The 16,677-nt window shown below is 34.5% G+C and overlaps 1 protein-coding gene across 1 annotated transcript; it reads left to right on the top strand.

Annotated features, from left to right (window-relative positions):
• Positions 1 to 1,920: 1,920 nt before the first annotated feature.
• Positions 1,921 to 15,210, top strand: LOC138319158 (peroxiredoxin-5, mitochondrial-like). Its single transcript, XM_069262101.1, has 6 exons — positions 1,921 to 2,195; positions 10,833 to 10,967; positions 11,234 to 11,365; positions 11,609 to 11,647; positions 12,097 to 12,155; positions 14,145 to 15,210. The coding sequence occupies exons 1-6, from the start codon at positions 2,100 to 2,102 to the stop codon at positions 14,248 to 14,250; spliced, it is 567 nt and encodes a 188-aa protein (XP_069118202.1). The 5' UTR covers positions 1,921 to 2,099; the 3' UTR covers positions 14,251 to 15,210.
• Positions 15,211 to 16,677: the final 1,467 nt, after the last annotated feature.

Below are 16,677 nucleotides of genomic sequence, written 5' to 3' on the forward strand. Positions count from 1 at the left end.
CGGAGGTCACTTTATCGAGAAGGTAAATGGGTGTGTGGGTATTTTAATACATGACAATATTCCGTTGTCTATACCAAGGATTTATAAGTCTCATCATTATACGTCCTTGTCTATACTCCAAATGTATGTTCTGTTTGTGGACTGTAGTTCGCCAATTACCACTCCTTCATCCGTCCGTCAGAAAAGTTTCACAATAACATGAGATTTACACCATATTATATTCTTAGCTTCCTTTTGTCATCGAAACAGGTTTTAAAAAAAGCGTTTGAAACATTTAACAAGCGATCCCAGATGGATCTTGGCGCCCACCATTGTATGTTTTATGTTAGTCAAATGAATCAGGATTTTTTTTTGTTCTTTTCTCTTCTTTCTCTCGTTACCATTCATTTGACGTGAGTGGAATATATTTTAAGCATTTGTCAAGAAAGTGCAAAATAAAATTTGATATGTTAATCTTGAAAATTGCAATATAAAACTTCAGGATTCACAAATCATTATTGTAACTATATAAGTTTCAGAGTCAGAAATAATTTGTTACAAAGCATTGTTAACAGAACAAAATCCCTTTAGTAAATCTCAAGAAATAGCGATACCAAAATCCAAGATGGCTGGCTGGCGCCCATTTTTTGTATGGCACAACTAGGGATCAATGGGATCTTGCATGTGAAATTTGAACAAAATCCCTTCAGTAATTCTCAAGAAATATCAATAACAAACTTCAACAGCCAAAATCAAAGATGGCTGCCTAGTGGCCATCATGTTTTTTTAATCAGCTACAAAATCTGTATGGCACACGAGGGACCAAGGGAACCATCCATGTGAAGTTTGAACAAAATCTCTTCAGTAGTTCTCTCAAGAAATAGTGATAATAAACTTCAACTGCCAAAATCAAAGATGGCTGCATGGCGGCCATCTTGTTTTCCCAGTCAGCCTCAAAATCTGTATGGCACAACTAGGGACCAAGGGTACCCTCCATGTGAAGTTTGAACAAAATCCCTTCAGTAGTTCTCTATAAATATCGATAACAAACTTCTTCTGCCAAAATCCAAAATGGTTGCCTGGCGGCCATCTTGTTTTTCCGATCAGCCACAAAATCTGTATGGCACAACTATGGACCAAGGGGACCCTCCATGTGAAGTTTGAACAAAAGTGATAACAAGTATTGTTTACGGACGGACGACGGACGCCGGGCGACGGACCACGGACGCAGGGCGATTTGAATAGTCCACCATCTGATGATGGTGGGCTAAAAAAATACTTAATGGTTCTGAATAAAAACTATCATTTTTGCGTAACTGAAAACACCCAATGTTTGTGCCACTTGCCGAAGGGTAAATTGCGCTCCATTGTGCTCTATAGTTAAATACATGTACATGTGTTTATCATATCTACTTTGTCCCGCATTACTGTTCGTATCCTATTATGTAATCGTGTTCGTTTTGAATGTCTTGATAAAGGGGCAGATCGCCTCGAAAATTACAATTTGTTGTTTTTGTCCACACGGTTGGAACTACTTCCTTGTCCCATATATAAATGTACATGTATATAATAAAACAATTTAAATTTGTATATGATTGCATATAATATAACATTTTGTGTTCACTGTAAATCAGATAATACAACAATATCCACTTTTTCTTGCATCATGTAATGTGTATAATTGCGTAAAAATATATCAAGAGATGAATGGAAAGATTCATACAGATATAGATATATGTGACGAACTGATGCACTGCAAGCACATGTGTATCGGGATGGCCACAGTACTTAGGTCTGATTTATATCAGAAACAAAATTTCTGATTGTACGTACTAATCTTATACCAACGTACACAACTGGTTATTTATCAACCCGATAGAGACCCCATTATCCGCATATCAATAAAGAAGCCGGGGAATGTCGACAAGACACTTCCTGTTAGCTGGTTAGTGCCCAAATTACACAAAGTGCATTTTAAATGCATCGTGTCCGGAACTGATTTTGGTCTGATTTTAATTTAGTCTCGCCCTTCTATTTTCTCCTTCACACTGACCTATACGTCTCCAATCGAGGAGAGAAGAAAAGTTGTGTAATACTCTAGGCCTAAGCTGTAGAGGAAAATGAGTGTAACGTGTCTCCGTGTCCGGGCCGTGTGCCGAGCAGTGAACTACGGCAGATGCTTCAGTAGGACAAGCGCAGTCAACATGTCGGCTAAGGTAAGTCCTTGGGAGAGTCAGTCTGGACAAGTTCTCTGTATGACAAATGTAATTGGTATATGTTGACCTCATGTAATGATTAGACATTAGTTATGTTGATCTATATATCGAGAACGAGACATATGCCGTCTATATACAAATTACTGTGCCGGCACCCAGCGGAAAGAAAGTACAAATGACATGGGGATGTACTGGTGTATGATTCCTATCTAGAGGTTATATAAGTCCTAATGCATGACATGCGTTGTAGATACACTTTATTTCTCGACATTTGTCATTTTACGAAGAAGATTGCTGGGATTTAAAACACTTAGCCTTACATTTGTCATATGACGTGTCAAGTGTATTCCCACTGCATTAATTATACGCCCGCCATCTTATAGTATTACGTAATCGACCACGTGTCTGTACTTTCGGTTTGTTAAAAAATTAACCGACGGGCATGCATGTATATAAAGTGTAGTAGTACATAAATTGGAATGCGTACGAATGCATATACATGTGATTCCTATATCTGATTTATAATGTTTATGTATATGTAATCTACTTAGATACTATACAACAAGGACTTCTAGCATCCATAATACAAAAAGGGTCGGTAGCAAAACATACGTAACGCTCAGTAGATTTATGGCTATTGGGCGACACTATCGCCATTTTGGAGGTTGTGAAATGTAATTTGTCAAACAAGCTATTAACTGCACGGAATGCTCTAATATTTTCCTCACTTCGTTTAAAATACATTGGAATCAATTAGAAGAATATGGATACAAAGAACATTTATAATTACACTAAAAGACGTAAAAGTAGTATTGTATCATTGAATTCATGTAATATTGATATGTATATAGAGGCTAAAAGCCTGCATCCATTATATGTCGTATTAAATCGTATTAAATACATATATAAACGTTGAAACTCGACATTTATGAAAAAAAATACTTTGTAACAACAAAAATCTAACTTTTGTCGATGTTTAGAACTGTTTGAAATTCATCATAATAATGCATATTTGTAAACAAAAACCCTTCTATACATGTGCAGTGTTATTGTGGTTACACGTTTTTACCGAGTTTTGTTTACTAGTTTGACTTTTGGACACATTTGCCTACAATCAAGCAATGTGGGACGGAAAACGTGGCTGGAAGTAAAAACCTTATAGAAATTAAACTATACCAGTCTCGAACAAATCCTTTGCCATATCAAAGGATGACATTTTCCAGATAACAAATAACGTAAATACCTCGCAATCAACACATGCCGGCATCCACAATTACGTGTCTGTCGTCGGCATGCTTTTTACTTTCACTTTCTTCTCGCCATCTTGCCGTTTATGTCATTAAAAATACTAAGCCACGGCGGAGTCTTCGAAGGGAAATATTCAGTGAAACGACTCATCACAGCTACATTTTTATTTACCGTGTTTTATTTATTTATACATAACATTATTTTAGCGTCAAATGTTAACCCGATATGATTTTATCAATAATACTTGATCTTATTTTTGCGATGACATATTGGGCAGCCATTTCCGGTTTACGTACTTTCGGTTTAAAATTTTTACAAATTGTATTTTTTGATCTAACGGATTTTAATGGCGAGGCATTATGTAACATGACAATTGACTTCTAAGTATATGTTTGTCATGCATAGATTAAGCAAACAATCACATGCCATATTTCCCAACATTCAGCAGAAAATGTTAAGCTCGTCGTCAAAATGACAGAAATGTGACAGGTGCGTTGTCGACATTTCCAAGGGTGTACCACAGGTTATGATTGTGTGTTGAAAACGTAGGGAGCGGTATTTTCGTGTTTTGCAATATATTTACCCATTAATGTATCAATACCATCATCGCTAATAGTTTAGAAAGTAGGGTTATTGGTTTTTGTTAAAATTTCTTCACGCAATTTACCCTAAATGGCCTCATACGAACTATTCTTATGGAAACAACATGTCTGTTTCGTGAAGCTGTTTCAGACAGATACTTGGCTCAAGTTTAGGTCTGTTATTTTAGTATATGGTGTTATCATTAAATTCTTAAAGTAAATAGCATAGATTGAAGATATGATAGGAAAATTATTTTCATTTTAGACCATAATTTCGTACATTTCTGGAATTTGAATTTAATTAGTTTAACATTAAATTGGAATATATATTTTTTTTTTTCACAACACCATTATGTTCTTTACTTGATTTTAGACATATGGTGTGCTAATAATTGGAATTCTTAAGTTAAAAGTCTCATTTTAGGTATTCTGCATATACCCGCATACCAACTGACATAGTCAAGTCCAATAGCCCTTAAAACAACAACTTACATTTATCAAGCCAGCTTTCCTCATTCACAGGACTTTTTAACAAAGAGGCTGTATGGTAGATCTTATAAGTCCTTGTATGCTATAATCAGCTAAAAATGCAAGTTTGAGTAATTGTGCACGTTTTGCAATTTTTTTATTATACCAATCATTATTACATGTTTTAACTAAGTACATGTACATTACAACATTTATATATATATTAGTACATTTTGTAGATATCTACATATTATCAATGGCAAATCTGCAAAGCAATTCAGAGTTAATGTTATGTGTAGAAATTGCACATAATTTGATGTTGAATTTTGTGTAGTATAGTTAGACAGACTAAAAGCATGGTTAGTAGGGGCCCGAATAACTACATTGTTATTAGTGTTTCCCACAGCCCCGATTAGCATGGCGCCGCGCCGTGCCCTTTTTACCTGACGCCATGCCCCTATAACCTAACGCCATGCCTTGTTTGTCCCCAGTACACTTTTACTAAACTACCAAAATACCAGGCAGTGACTTGATAATTAAGTAAACAAAAGAGGTGTGACCACTCCCTGACCCCCTGACCAACACCCCAGTGGCCCTAATTAGCAGTTCACGTTTTTAAAAATGAAAACGGTATTATTTTTTTAGAATTTCGTTGTGAATTTATTTTTAGAAAAGATATGATAAAATTATTAATAGCAAAGTAATTAAAATAAATCAAATTAAAAAGAAATCAACTTTTTTTCTCTATCAGACTAATTTGAAATATTTTGAATACTACTCTAACAATTATCTGTATTTTCTTAATTTAGTGCTTGTAAATTTAGAACATTATTTTAATTAATTGCCCATTATTATGAAACATGTTATCTTATTCAAATTAATGCAGTATTTTTAATATTTAAATAAAGATATATATTAGAATAAAGGTTATTGGATAGAAATAAAGGAATATATTTTGCATTTTCCCCATTCTTTTAATTAATATAAATGAAATTTAGATCTTTCTTGTTAATAAATTATAGTCATGATCATATGATCGGCAGATTACAATTTTCAAAATCATTTTTTTTTCACTCAGAATAATTAAATATATGCCCTGATATTACTTAGCAACTCAAGAGAGTTTAAAGCATTTAAATGATATTAAGTTGAACCAGAATTAAATAAACAACAAGACAGTTTTAAAGATTTTTCCTTGGAAGTTGTCGATATAACCTATGTGCCCTTTTGATGGTTATTTATCGCGGTCAAAGTGCCCTTTTCAAAACCCAGCACCATGCCCTTTTTTTTCCTGTGGGAAACACTAGTTATCATAATTTCTATACATAATTTGTACTTTGTTGATTCATTTGTACTTTGTTGATTCATTTGTTATTTGTACTTTGGTGATTCATTGTAATTTGTACTTTGTTGATTCATACATATTTTGCACTTTGTTGATTCATTGTGGTTTGTACTTTGTTGATTCATACATAAATTGTACTTTGTTGATTCATTGTAATTTGTACTTTGTTGATTCATTGTAATTTGTACTTTGTTGATTCATACATAATTTGTACTTTGTTGATTCATTTGTAATTTGTACTTTATTGATTCATACATTTTTTGTACTTTGTTGATTCATACATAATTTGTACTTTGTTGATTCATACATAATTTGTACTTTGTTGATTCATACATTATTTATACTTTGTTGATTCATACATAATTTGTACTTTCTTGATTCAATCGTAATTTTTACCAGGTACTTTGTTGAATCATTTATATCTCTGTTCTGTTGCATTATCCTAGATAGACTCTACCTCAGTTTTGTCTAACATGTTGCTAGATTTGAATATAGACAGCCTTAAAATGAACCTGCCTTTGGGGTAAAAGTTCAATTAATAGAGTTTTTTTCTTTGGACACTGAATCTATTTATAAAGAAAAGAGAAAAGTTGGGCATCATTGGGTTTAATTTTATTACACAAGTGTTAGGATAGACATTCATCTTACCTACGTCACAGTACCACTACTTCCTTGTTGTAAGACACTTGATCTCTCCAGTGATAGAGTGTGGTTTACTTATTAGGCCCACACTTATCTACAGAGCCACATGTATCAAACAGAAAGCATACACTCCTATTTATGTTGGATTCATGTGAATTTGAAATGTGAATCTGTACTTCCCATATCTTATGATACAGCTTCAGGCATAATTTTTAAAGCAATGTATGGCAATCCCTTGCTGTGCATAGAAAATGTTCATTACAATTTACAGATTATCCATGTCAAAATGATAATATTTCATGTCCAAGGTAAACAACTTGTGTTCTGGCAGTGTTAAAACAGAGTGATATCTAAACTTTATTATCTTGAAAATGATTTATTACAGCATTTGATTTCTATTGCTCTCTGAAAAAGTTTCAGGGTCTAGGTCTAAACAGTTATACCTTTAAAGGTAAAGTCCTATAGCCATGATTTGTTAGCTTGAAATCTTTATCAGAGACTTTTTACCCCATATTTGTAATCAAAGTTAATGTTACAATCACCAATACCTAATCAGTTGATATACAAACAAGTGCATGTCAGGAAATACTGACATGGACCTTTATAAATGCCTCAATAGGTACTATGTAAACCAGACTACAGGACCAACAATGCATGCTCAAGGTGTTGAGTGAAGTCAAGTGATCATGTTTGTGGAAGCAGATTTAAATCTGTGGCTTTTATTGGTTTTGCATATCAATCTTGTGTATGGAAAACACGCAGGGGATAATTTTATTTCATTAAGCTAAGCCATTATATCATTACAAAGATACAAACGGCAGGTAATTAAGGACATTACAACATGATGACAAGTTATAGTCTGATGTCAGAAAAGTAATAGTGTATTTGAACCAATAGGCACCCTGTCCATATGTTTAAACTCCTGTCCCCCTCTTTGAGGCCTCAATTTCACTTACAGTAAGTTACCTAGAGCTTAATACAGACTGAAACTTTGAAAACTATGTAGGGTTCTCAATCTGATTTCTTTTGTAAATTGATTAATAATCTTACTCTGTGCAGTGATTTTGTAAAGTGTTAGCAAAATTTGGTCGTATTAAAGGCCTATCTATGTCTTTAAATGCCCTGGATGCATATTAGGTTGAATACATTATTAGATATCTTAGCCAATTAAAGTCAATAATATAGGATTTTGTAAGTAGTCACTATTCTGGTAATATACATACAGGTCACACTTGTTTAAGGATATGCATTATAAGAAATTAGCAGGATAATATGAGGTAATGAAAAACTTACAATGAAGGCTAATACACATCATTATTTAGTCTATATCGGAATGCTTATAGTTAGAATTGATGTGGTAATTATGGGCCTACATACATGTAATAGAAGCTATGGGGTGGAGTAGACTGATATCAATTACACAAACTGAAATGCTTAATTAACAATGGCTTTAGTTTTTGGGTTGTTAGTCAGACCTCTGGCTATGCACAAACGATCTTGTATAGGTTTGCTTCCCAGAATAAATGTTGTGCAGTATAAGCTACTCAAACCCAGTCGTCATGCCAACAGATTGATTTGTCAGAGATCATGAATGAACAATTATATTTAAAAATCTTGCTGACTGGGAAAAAAGGTGGAAAATGGAATTCCACCCCCAGAAGTGTAATGTTCTTTCAATTACCAAGACTAAACATTCAATCAAACATAATTATTATCTTCATGGTCACTGTTTGGAACACACTGATAAGGCAAAATATCTGGGCGTAACAATCCAACACGACTTCAAATGGGACTCCCACATCAGCAACATCACCTGCACAGCCAATAAGACCCTTGGCTTTATTAGACGAAACCTCAAAATTAATTAAAAAAAGATTAAAGAACAAGCATATACAAATCTTTAGTACTTCCCACACTTGAATATGCCTGTACAGTGTGGGACCCATACCAGAAGGGAGACATTAATAAGCTAGAAATGGTCCAACGCAGAGCTGCTCGATATGTCACTAACAGATTCCATAACACCTCAAGCGTTAGTGACATGCTTGAACACCTAGAGTGGCCTAGCTTATCGGCTAGAAGGAAAAACGCACGGCTTACTATGCTTTTCAAAATCACTCACGGCATAGTAGCTATTAATAAAGACCAATACTTGACCTCACAGTTACGCCCTACCAGACACTCCCATACACTTGCATACCAAATACATTACTGTAGAACTGATTCTCGCAAACACTCCTTCTTTCCCCGCACTATCCAAGACTGGAACTCTCTTCCGCAAGATCTTGTAATCTCAAAGTCACTTGACTCCTTCAAAACTTGTCTTTCATCTCTAAATTAATTATTTTCTTCTCTTCCCCTGCTCATAGCTACACCTTCAACAATATCGACATGATCTTCAATATGATGAAGTAGGTCGATTACTTGGTAGATGTAGAAATCTATTGGTTATTTTAATTATACCCCATGCAAGAAAGTTTGGGGGTGGGGGTGGGGGACAATGGACTTTTGAGAATGATTGCCTCTTTGGTACAAAACTGGGGGGGGGGGTATAAAACTTTTTCAAGAAAAGAAAGGATATATTCCGATCTGTAATAATTTATGTGTTATATGTGTACCCAAGTATACATTATGTACCAATATGTCCATGTACAGTTATATATTTTAGTACGGTGACTTACTAGTAATATTGATCCTGGTGACTTACTAGTAATATTGATCCTGGTGACTTACTAGTAATATTGATCCTGGTGACTTACTAGTAATATTGATCCTGGTGACTTACTAGTAATATTGATCCTGGTGACTTACTAGCAATATTGATCCTGGTGACTTACTAGCAATATTGATCCTGGTGACTTACTAGTAATATTGATCCTGGTGACTTACTAGTAATATTGATCCTGGTGACTTACTAGTAATATTGATCCCATATTTATACAAAATCCACTAGTATTAATTAATTGCTATTATGAATTCTCATAATCATTGATATGGCAGATTCACAATGATATAAATGGCTGAGTTTCCTCTTGCCCTCAAATCAGACTTAAAAGTCCTACAGGTATTCAGAGATTGATGTCCATGCACACTTGTTTGTCTGTCAGAGAGTTTGAACTCCAGGAGGCCTCCATCATACATACATCTTATTCTATTATTCTATGGGCCAGTGGTTCACAGTCAGATAACCATGTTAAATTTGTTTGGATAGCCTTTTCATTAGTACAGACAGGTAGGCTTTGCCCCAAGGTTGAATGACTGAAATAGTATAATCTGTCTGACATGGGTAAACATTCAATTTCAGTACATGTATATGACCATATATACTTTGGATATTAAACTAATGTTACCTTGATAACATTAAAGCAATATAGCCCCTACAGTCTTATCTGTTACAGTGTTATCTCCCTTGTGGGTAGGTGAGCGTAATCCATGTTGTTTTCTTATTTTTCTGTGAAATGTATGCTGACATTTCTTCTCTATTCTATACACAATCTTTCTATGGAAATAACATAATCTGTACAACCTAGATGATGGAGCTTGTATCCTTCCTGTATGTAAGTCGAACAGGAAGCTGTTATGTGTTATATGTATACTTTGACATACTGATGATTTATGTTCCTTCTATGAGAGTAAGTTAAACACAACAACAACTATAAGAAAATCCATGACTTAAATAAGAAATTAAACATATCTCCCATACTTTACATAGAATTCCATTGACAGACCCATGTAAGATTCTATTATAATTAATCTCCAACAGACCCCAGTTTCCTACTGGCCGATTACACTGGTTAGTACAGCTGGTTATAGTGTCCTGACATTGTATCATTAGCTCCTTCCAAGAAGCTGGAATTAGAATCTCACATGCCATATGGGCAAGGCACTGAGCTTAGGTCAGTTTTCTGTGGGTACTCTGGCTTCCCTTTACTATACCTGGTACACCTTAATTAAAGCCAATAAATACCAGTTGGTACCAAAATTTGAAAATGTTTAATTTTCACTAGGAAAGTGTTATAATTAAGGCACAGGGCATAGAACAGTTTATTAAAAAGACATCTGGCCTCAATTTCTCGAAACAAACTTCAAAAACTGACTTAAGTCATAAATTTTTATATAAGTTACATAACGAGAAAAACTTAAGTTTTTGACTTAAGTCTGTACTTTTGTTTCGAGAAATTAGGGCCTGATTAACAACAATACTAGGGCATTGACCAGAAGAGGTGACTGCGAGATAAAACCTAACATTTACACATTTCACATGCTGAACCAATTAGCACACAAGGTTTTGGAACACATGATTCAGTGTTTGCTTTAGACTGGTGCCTACATGATTTTTTATTCTCTTTCTAGGTAGGTGACAGTCTCCCAAGTGTGGATCTATTTGAGAACGACCCAGGAACCAAGGTTAATACTGCAGAAGCTTTCGCATCTGGAAAACACATCATCTTCGGCGTACCTGGTGCTTTCACACCTGGCTGTTCCAAAGTAATTATAAATTTACTTATTAAGTCCTTTAATTCATAATTTCATGGAATATTCTACCATTTCTTTATAAATTTTAAAACTGGCAAATTATTTAATTAATTTTTTTCAGATTTAACTTCTAAGATGTATTATTTAAGACATTATTAATTTGTATAATACACGTACACTATTTCAGACAAGATCTCATGATGCACTATTTCAGACTACTAATATGTTAAATTTACTATTTGAGACAATTTTTTAATTTGTATGATATACAATTTCAGACTCACCTTCCTGGCTACATTGAGGACTTTTCAAAACTAGAGGCCAAGGGTGTAAAATCTGTTAACTGTGTTTCTGTTAATGACCCGTTTGTGATGCAAGCCTGGGGTGAAAATCAAGGAGCAGCTGGCAAGGTAACCTATCTTGTTTGACCATGACCTTTGACTTACTGTTAACAACTCTATTACTGTAAAATGACTAACGTGTTCAATACCTACATATTTGCCAACTTGCTGACCCTGGCAAACATTAATTTTCTTTATAAAATCTTAACCTGTCGCCTTAAATTATGGCACATACAAGATATGGTGTTTATGTTGTGATGTTTTGAAGTCCTTAAAAGGAATAAAGTTTAAATCATTTGGTTTTTTTTTCAGGTCAGAATGTTAGCAGACACATGTGGGGCCTTTACAAGTGTAAGTCTAATCAACATTTTAGTTGAATGAGTAAAGGATTAAAGCTTTACTGTCTTAGATTACGATGTTATTTGTACAAAACTACACCATCATTACTCAAAGGGCCTACCATGCTTCCTATGTATGGTACACTGTGTTTTTAGTTGTCTTGGAACCTTTCCATGCCCCCTGTATCTGTTCTCTTGGTACCCTAAAAGATTTACCTCCCTTCCCCTTGTATCTATGTTTAGTACCCTGAGATAGTCATCTTCTATGCCCTATGTATCTGTTGCCATTGTAACCTTCAAGGTCCAAGAAAATGTCATACATATTTTTCAAGATATTATTTCATAGACAATTACATTTTTTGTTAGCCTTTCCTATGTGCTTTACCACATAAATTGGTTCCTAAAACCTATAGTTTTACTATAATCTTCCATTACTCTCTTATATCTGTATTTCCTTTACAGCAACTTGGCCTTGACTTACCTGCTGTAAAAGATGTACTTGGTAATGTAAGATGTAAGAGGTAAGTTTCTGTGTTTGGGCATTATAGTTACCCAAAGTAAGATGTTTTTACACATGTCACCGTGATAATTTAGAAAAGGAGGAGGGCATTTATTTTTGGAATATTTTCACAACAGCACCTAAGTGAGCATGAGAAATAAACTTTACATTTCTTCACATTTCTTACTACTTTATAGGAATTATCCTGATTGGATTACACAGCACTATCAGTTGTCGATGGCTACTGGAGTTATTTCCCTTTGTATATTCAACTGAATGATAATAATAATGTTTTGGGTTTAGAATTTGGTGACATCTTGTATATTCACACTAAAATAATCGTTTTTCAAGGTACCATCATCGATTGCTGTAAACCAGCTTTCTGTCAGGTACAATTTAGTAAATTTGTGAACATAGTTTATATTGATAGATAGTTCCATTTACCTTTTAAATCCATAAAAGTTACTCTTCATGACTTTGTTTTCAGAAATCATAAAGACATTGCAAAATTAAGTATCCATGAAAGAAAGTTGGTTAACAGTACATGCATGTTTGTTTAAATGACAGTTTTTATTGTCTGTATAGTGACATTATTTAGTCTGTATAGTGACAGTATTCAGTCTGTATAGTGACATTATTTAGTCTGTATAGTGACATTATTTAGTCTGTATAGTGACATTGTTTAGTCTGTAAAGTGACATTATTTAGAATGAATAGTGACAGTATTTAGTCTGTATAGTGACAGTATTTAGTCTGTATAGTGACATTATTTAGTCTGTATAGTGACATTATTTAGTCTGTATAGTGACATTGTTTAGTCTGTAAAGTGAAATTATTTAGAATGAAAAGTGACAGTATTTAGTCTGTATAGTGACAGTATTTAGTGACAGTATTTAGTCTGTATAGTGACAGTATTCAGTCTGTATAGTGACATTATTTAGTCTGTATAGTGACAGTATTTAGTCTGTATAGTGACAGCATTTAGTCTGTAAAGTGACAGTATTTAGAATGAAAAGTGACAGTATTTAGTCTGTATAGTGACAGTATTTAGTCTGTATAGTGACATTATTTAGTCTGTATAGTGACATTATTTAGTCTGTATAGTGACATTGTTTAGTCTGTATAGTGACATTATTTAGTCTGTATAGTGAAATTATTTAGAATGAAAAGTGACAGTATTTAGTCTGTATAGTGACAGTATTTAGTCTGTATAGTGACATTATTTAGTCTGTAAAGTGAAATTATTTAGAATGAAAAGTGACATTATTTAGTCTGTAAAGTGACAGTATTTAGTCTGTAAATTGACAGTATTTAGTCTGTAAAGTGACAGTATTTAGTCTGTATAGTGACAGTATTTAGTCTGTATATTGACATTATTTAGTCTGTATAGTTACAGTATTTAGTCTGTATAGTGGCAGTATTTAGTCTGTATAGTGACAGTATTTAGTCTGTATAGTGACAGTATTTAGTCTGTATAGTGACATTATTTAGTCTGTATAGTGACAGTATTTAGTCTGTATAGTGGCATTATTTAGTCTGTAAAGTAACAGTATTCAATCTGTAAAGTGACAGTATTTAGAATGAAAAGTGACATTATTTAGTCTGTAAAGTGACAGTATTTAGTCTGTAAAGTGACATTATTTAGTCTGTATAGTGACAGTATTTAGAATGGAAAGTGACATTATTTAGTCTGTATAGTGCCAGTATTTAGTCTGTAAAGTGACAGTATTTAGAATGAAAAGTGACATTATTTAGTCTGTATAGTGACAGTATTTAGTCTGTAAAGTGAAAGTATTTAGAATGAAAAGTGACAGTATTTAGTCTGTAAAGTGACAGGATTTAGTCTGTATAGTGATAGTATTTAGTCTGTATAGTGACAGTATTTAGTCTGTAAAGTCACATGATTTAGTCTGTATAGTGATAGTATTTAGTCTGTATAGTGACAGTATTTAGTCAGGAAAGTGTAACTCTACAGTATGATACTGTATACATCTGCTCTATCTAAATGCAGGTTTGCAATGGTTGTGAATGACGGGAAGATTGAGAAGTTGAATGTTGAACCTGATGGTACGGGGCTGACCTGTAGCCTGTCTACCAGTCTGTGCGATGAACTGTGACCGCCCTACACTGGACTACATGGTCATGCGACTAGTGTGTGATTGTATTTTCATTTGCCGTAGCTTTACATGTTTGTCAAATTTGTTATTTTCTTGACTGTTAAGGAGAACCATGTAATAATACGACAGAATTTGATAAACCAGAAAAAAAGGACATTTTTACTATTTTATGGTGTTTGATCAAGTATATGAATGGATTATCATACTGGATATGGTGAGAAATCAGATATATGTTTAATGTATGTATACTACCGATGGCTTTAACACATGCTTGAAAAATTTTGTAGAAAAGAATGTAATATGAGAGTGAAAAGTTAACGAGTAGAGTAATAAACCTTAACATGTACACACTTCTCCTTTGTTTTGGAAACAAATATAACTTCCAGAAAAAGCTCACCTATAGGTAAACAGTAATATGTTTAATCAGCCACCTCGAACCTGACAGTTAATGTACAATTGTAAATTAATGATTATACTCTACTAACATCTGCCCATTCTAATACTCCTTTGAGGCAACTGTGAATGTGTCTTGACCGTTCAGTTTTCTAACTGTGCCTGGTAAGTGTAAAACCGATTTCTTCTGAGATTATATATCAATGTTCTTGCCAAGATCATTTCTCATGCAGACAAGCATGTGTAAGGTGAAGGCAGAGTCATGTTGACTCTAGCAAATCAGTCCTACTTATTGTTGAGTTGATGAAATCGTGGGCATCCACCACTATTAGGTACATTGTTGTGTTCAATGTTTTGTTTTGTATTGACTTGTTGAACAATGTACAAATCAAACGTTCAGTAGAGATTTGTTTTAGGCAATTACCTATACGCAAGCATGATATTAAATAAATCTATATTTTGTTTTGAACTAGATGTGAAAAGCGGAAATCGCACACATTGTAGAGTGTACCTGTTCTACACTACAAGTATTATCTGTGTGAAAAAGAATAAACAGTAATAAAAAGTTGTGATTTTCTGTTGTTCATAATATAGATGTAGTTTAGATATTGTACTTGCCAAGTAATGCTGCATACTCTACAGTGATAATGTGTGTTTAGTGGAAGTTTCACAAACAGTCGCTAGAAAGTAAAAACACCACGACTATCTGAAGACAGTCGCTAGAAAGTAAAAACACCACGACTATCTGAAGAAATGGATAGAATGTCATTTGTAGGTTCTCCTAGGGCCCTAGTTGTGCATATTGCGTTTTGGGACTGATTGGTCAACAAGATGGCCACCAGGCAGCCATCCCGGATTTTGATAGTTAAAGTTTGTTATCGCAATTTTTCACAATGTACTGCAGGGATCTTTCTCAAATTTCATATGTAGGTTCCCATAGGGCCCTAGTTGTGCATATTGCGACTTGGGACCGATCGGTCAACAAGATGGCCACCAGGCAGCCATCATGGATTTTGAAAGTTAAAAATTGTTATCGGTATTTCTCAGGAAGTACCGAAGGGATCTGTCTCAAATTTCATAAGTAGGTTTCCCTAGGGCTCTAGTTATGCATATTGCATTTTGGGACTGATTGGTCAATAAGATAGTCGTGCGGTAGCCATCTTGGACTTTGATAGTTAAAGTTTGTTATTGCTATTTCTCACAAATTTATGAAGGCACTTGCCTCAAATTTCATATGTAGGTTCCACTAGGGCCCTTATAGTGGATATTGCGTTTTGGGACTGATTGGTCAACAAGATGGCCGCTAGGCAGCAATCCCGGATTTTGATAGTTAAAGTTTGTTATCGCAATTTTTCACAATGTACTGCAGGGATCTTTCTCAAATTTCATATGTAGGTTCCCATAGGGCCCTAGTTGTGCATACTGTGACTTGGGACCGATCGGTCAACAAGATGGCCGCCAGACAGCCATCTTGGATTTTGATTGTTAAAGTTTTTTATCGCTATATCTCACAAAGTACAGAAGGGATATGTCTCAAATTAAATATGTAGGTTCCCCTAGGGACCTTGGTATGCATATTGCGTGTTGGGACCGATCGGTCAACAAGATGGCCGCCAGGCAGCCATCTTGCATTTTTATAGTTAAAAGTTTTTATCGCTATTTCTCAGGAAGTACCGAAGGGATCTGTCTCAAATTTCATAAGTAGGTTTCCCTAGGGCTCTAGTTATGCATATTGCATTTTGGGACTGATCGGTCAATAAGATGGTCGCCAGGTAGCAATCTTGGACTTTGATAGTTAAAGTTTGTTATCGCTATTTCTCACAAAGTTATGAAGTCATCTGCCTCAAAAGCCATATGTAGGTTCCACTAGGGCCCTAATTGTGCATATTGCGTTTTGGGACTGATTGGTCAACAAGATGGCCGCCAGGCAGCCATCCCGGATTTTGATAGTTAAAGTTTGTTATCGCAATTTTTCACAAAGTACTACAGTGATCTTTCTCAAATTTCATATGTAGGTTCCCCTAGGGCCCTAGT

This window comes from Argopecten irradians, chromosome 3 (genome assembly GCF_041381155.1).
Source record: "Argopecten irradians isolate NY chromosome 3, Ai_NY, whole genome shotgun sequence".
In the NCBI taxonomy this organism is placed as follows: Eukaryota; Metazoa; Mollusca; class Bivalvia; order Pectinida; family Pectinidae; genus Argopecten; species Argopecten irradians.

Bases quoted from the DNA above. Each gene is read 5' to 3' on its own strand.
- LOC138319158 (XM_069262101.1), top strand. From the start codon at position 2,100: ATGAGTGTAACGTGTCTCCGTGTCCGGGCCGTGTGCCGAGCAGTGAAC. The intron at 11,366-11,608 runs GTAACCTATCTT...TTTTTTTTTCAG, and splicing joins ATCAAGGAGCAGCTGGCAAG to GTCAGAATGTTAGCAGACAC. The intron at 11,648-12,096 runs GTAAGTCTAATC...TTTCCTTTACAG, and splicing joins CATGTGGGGCCTTTACAAGT to CAACTTGGCCTTGACTTACC.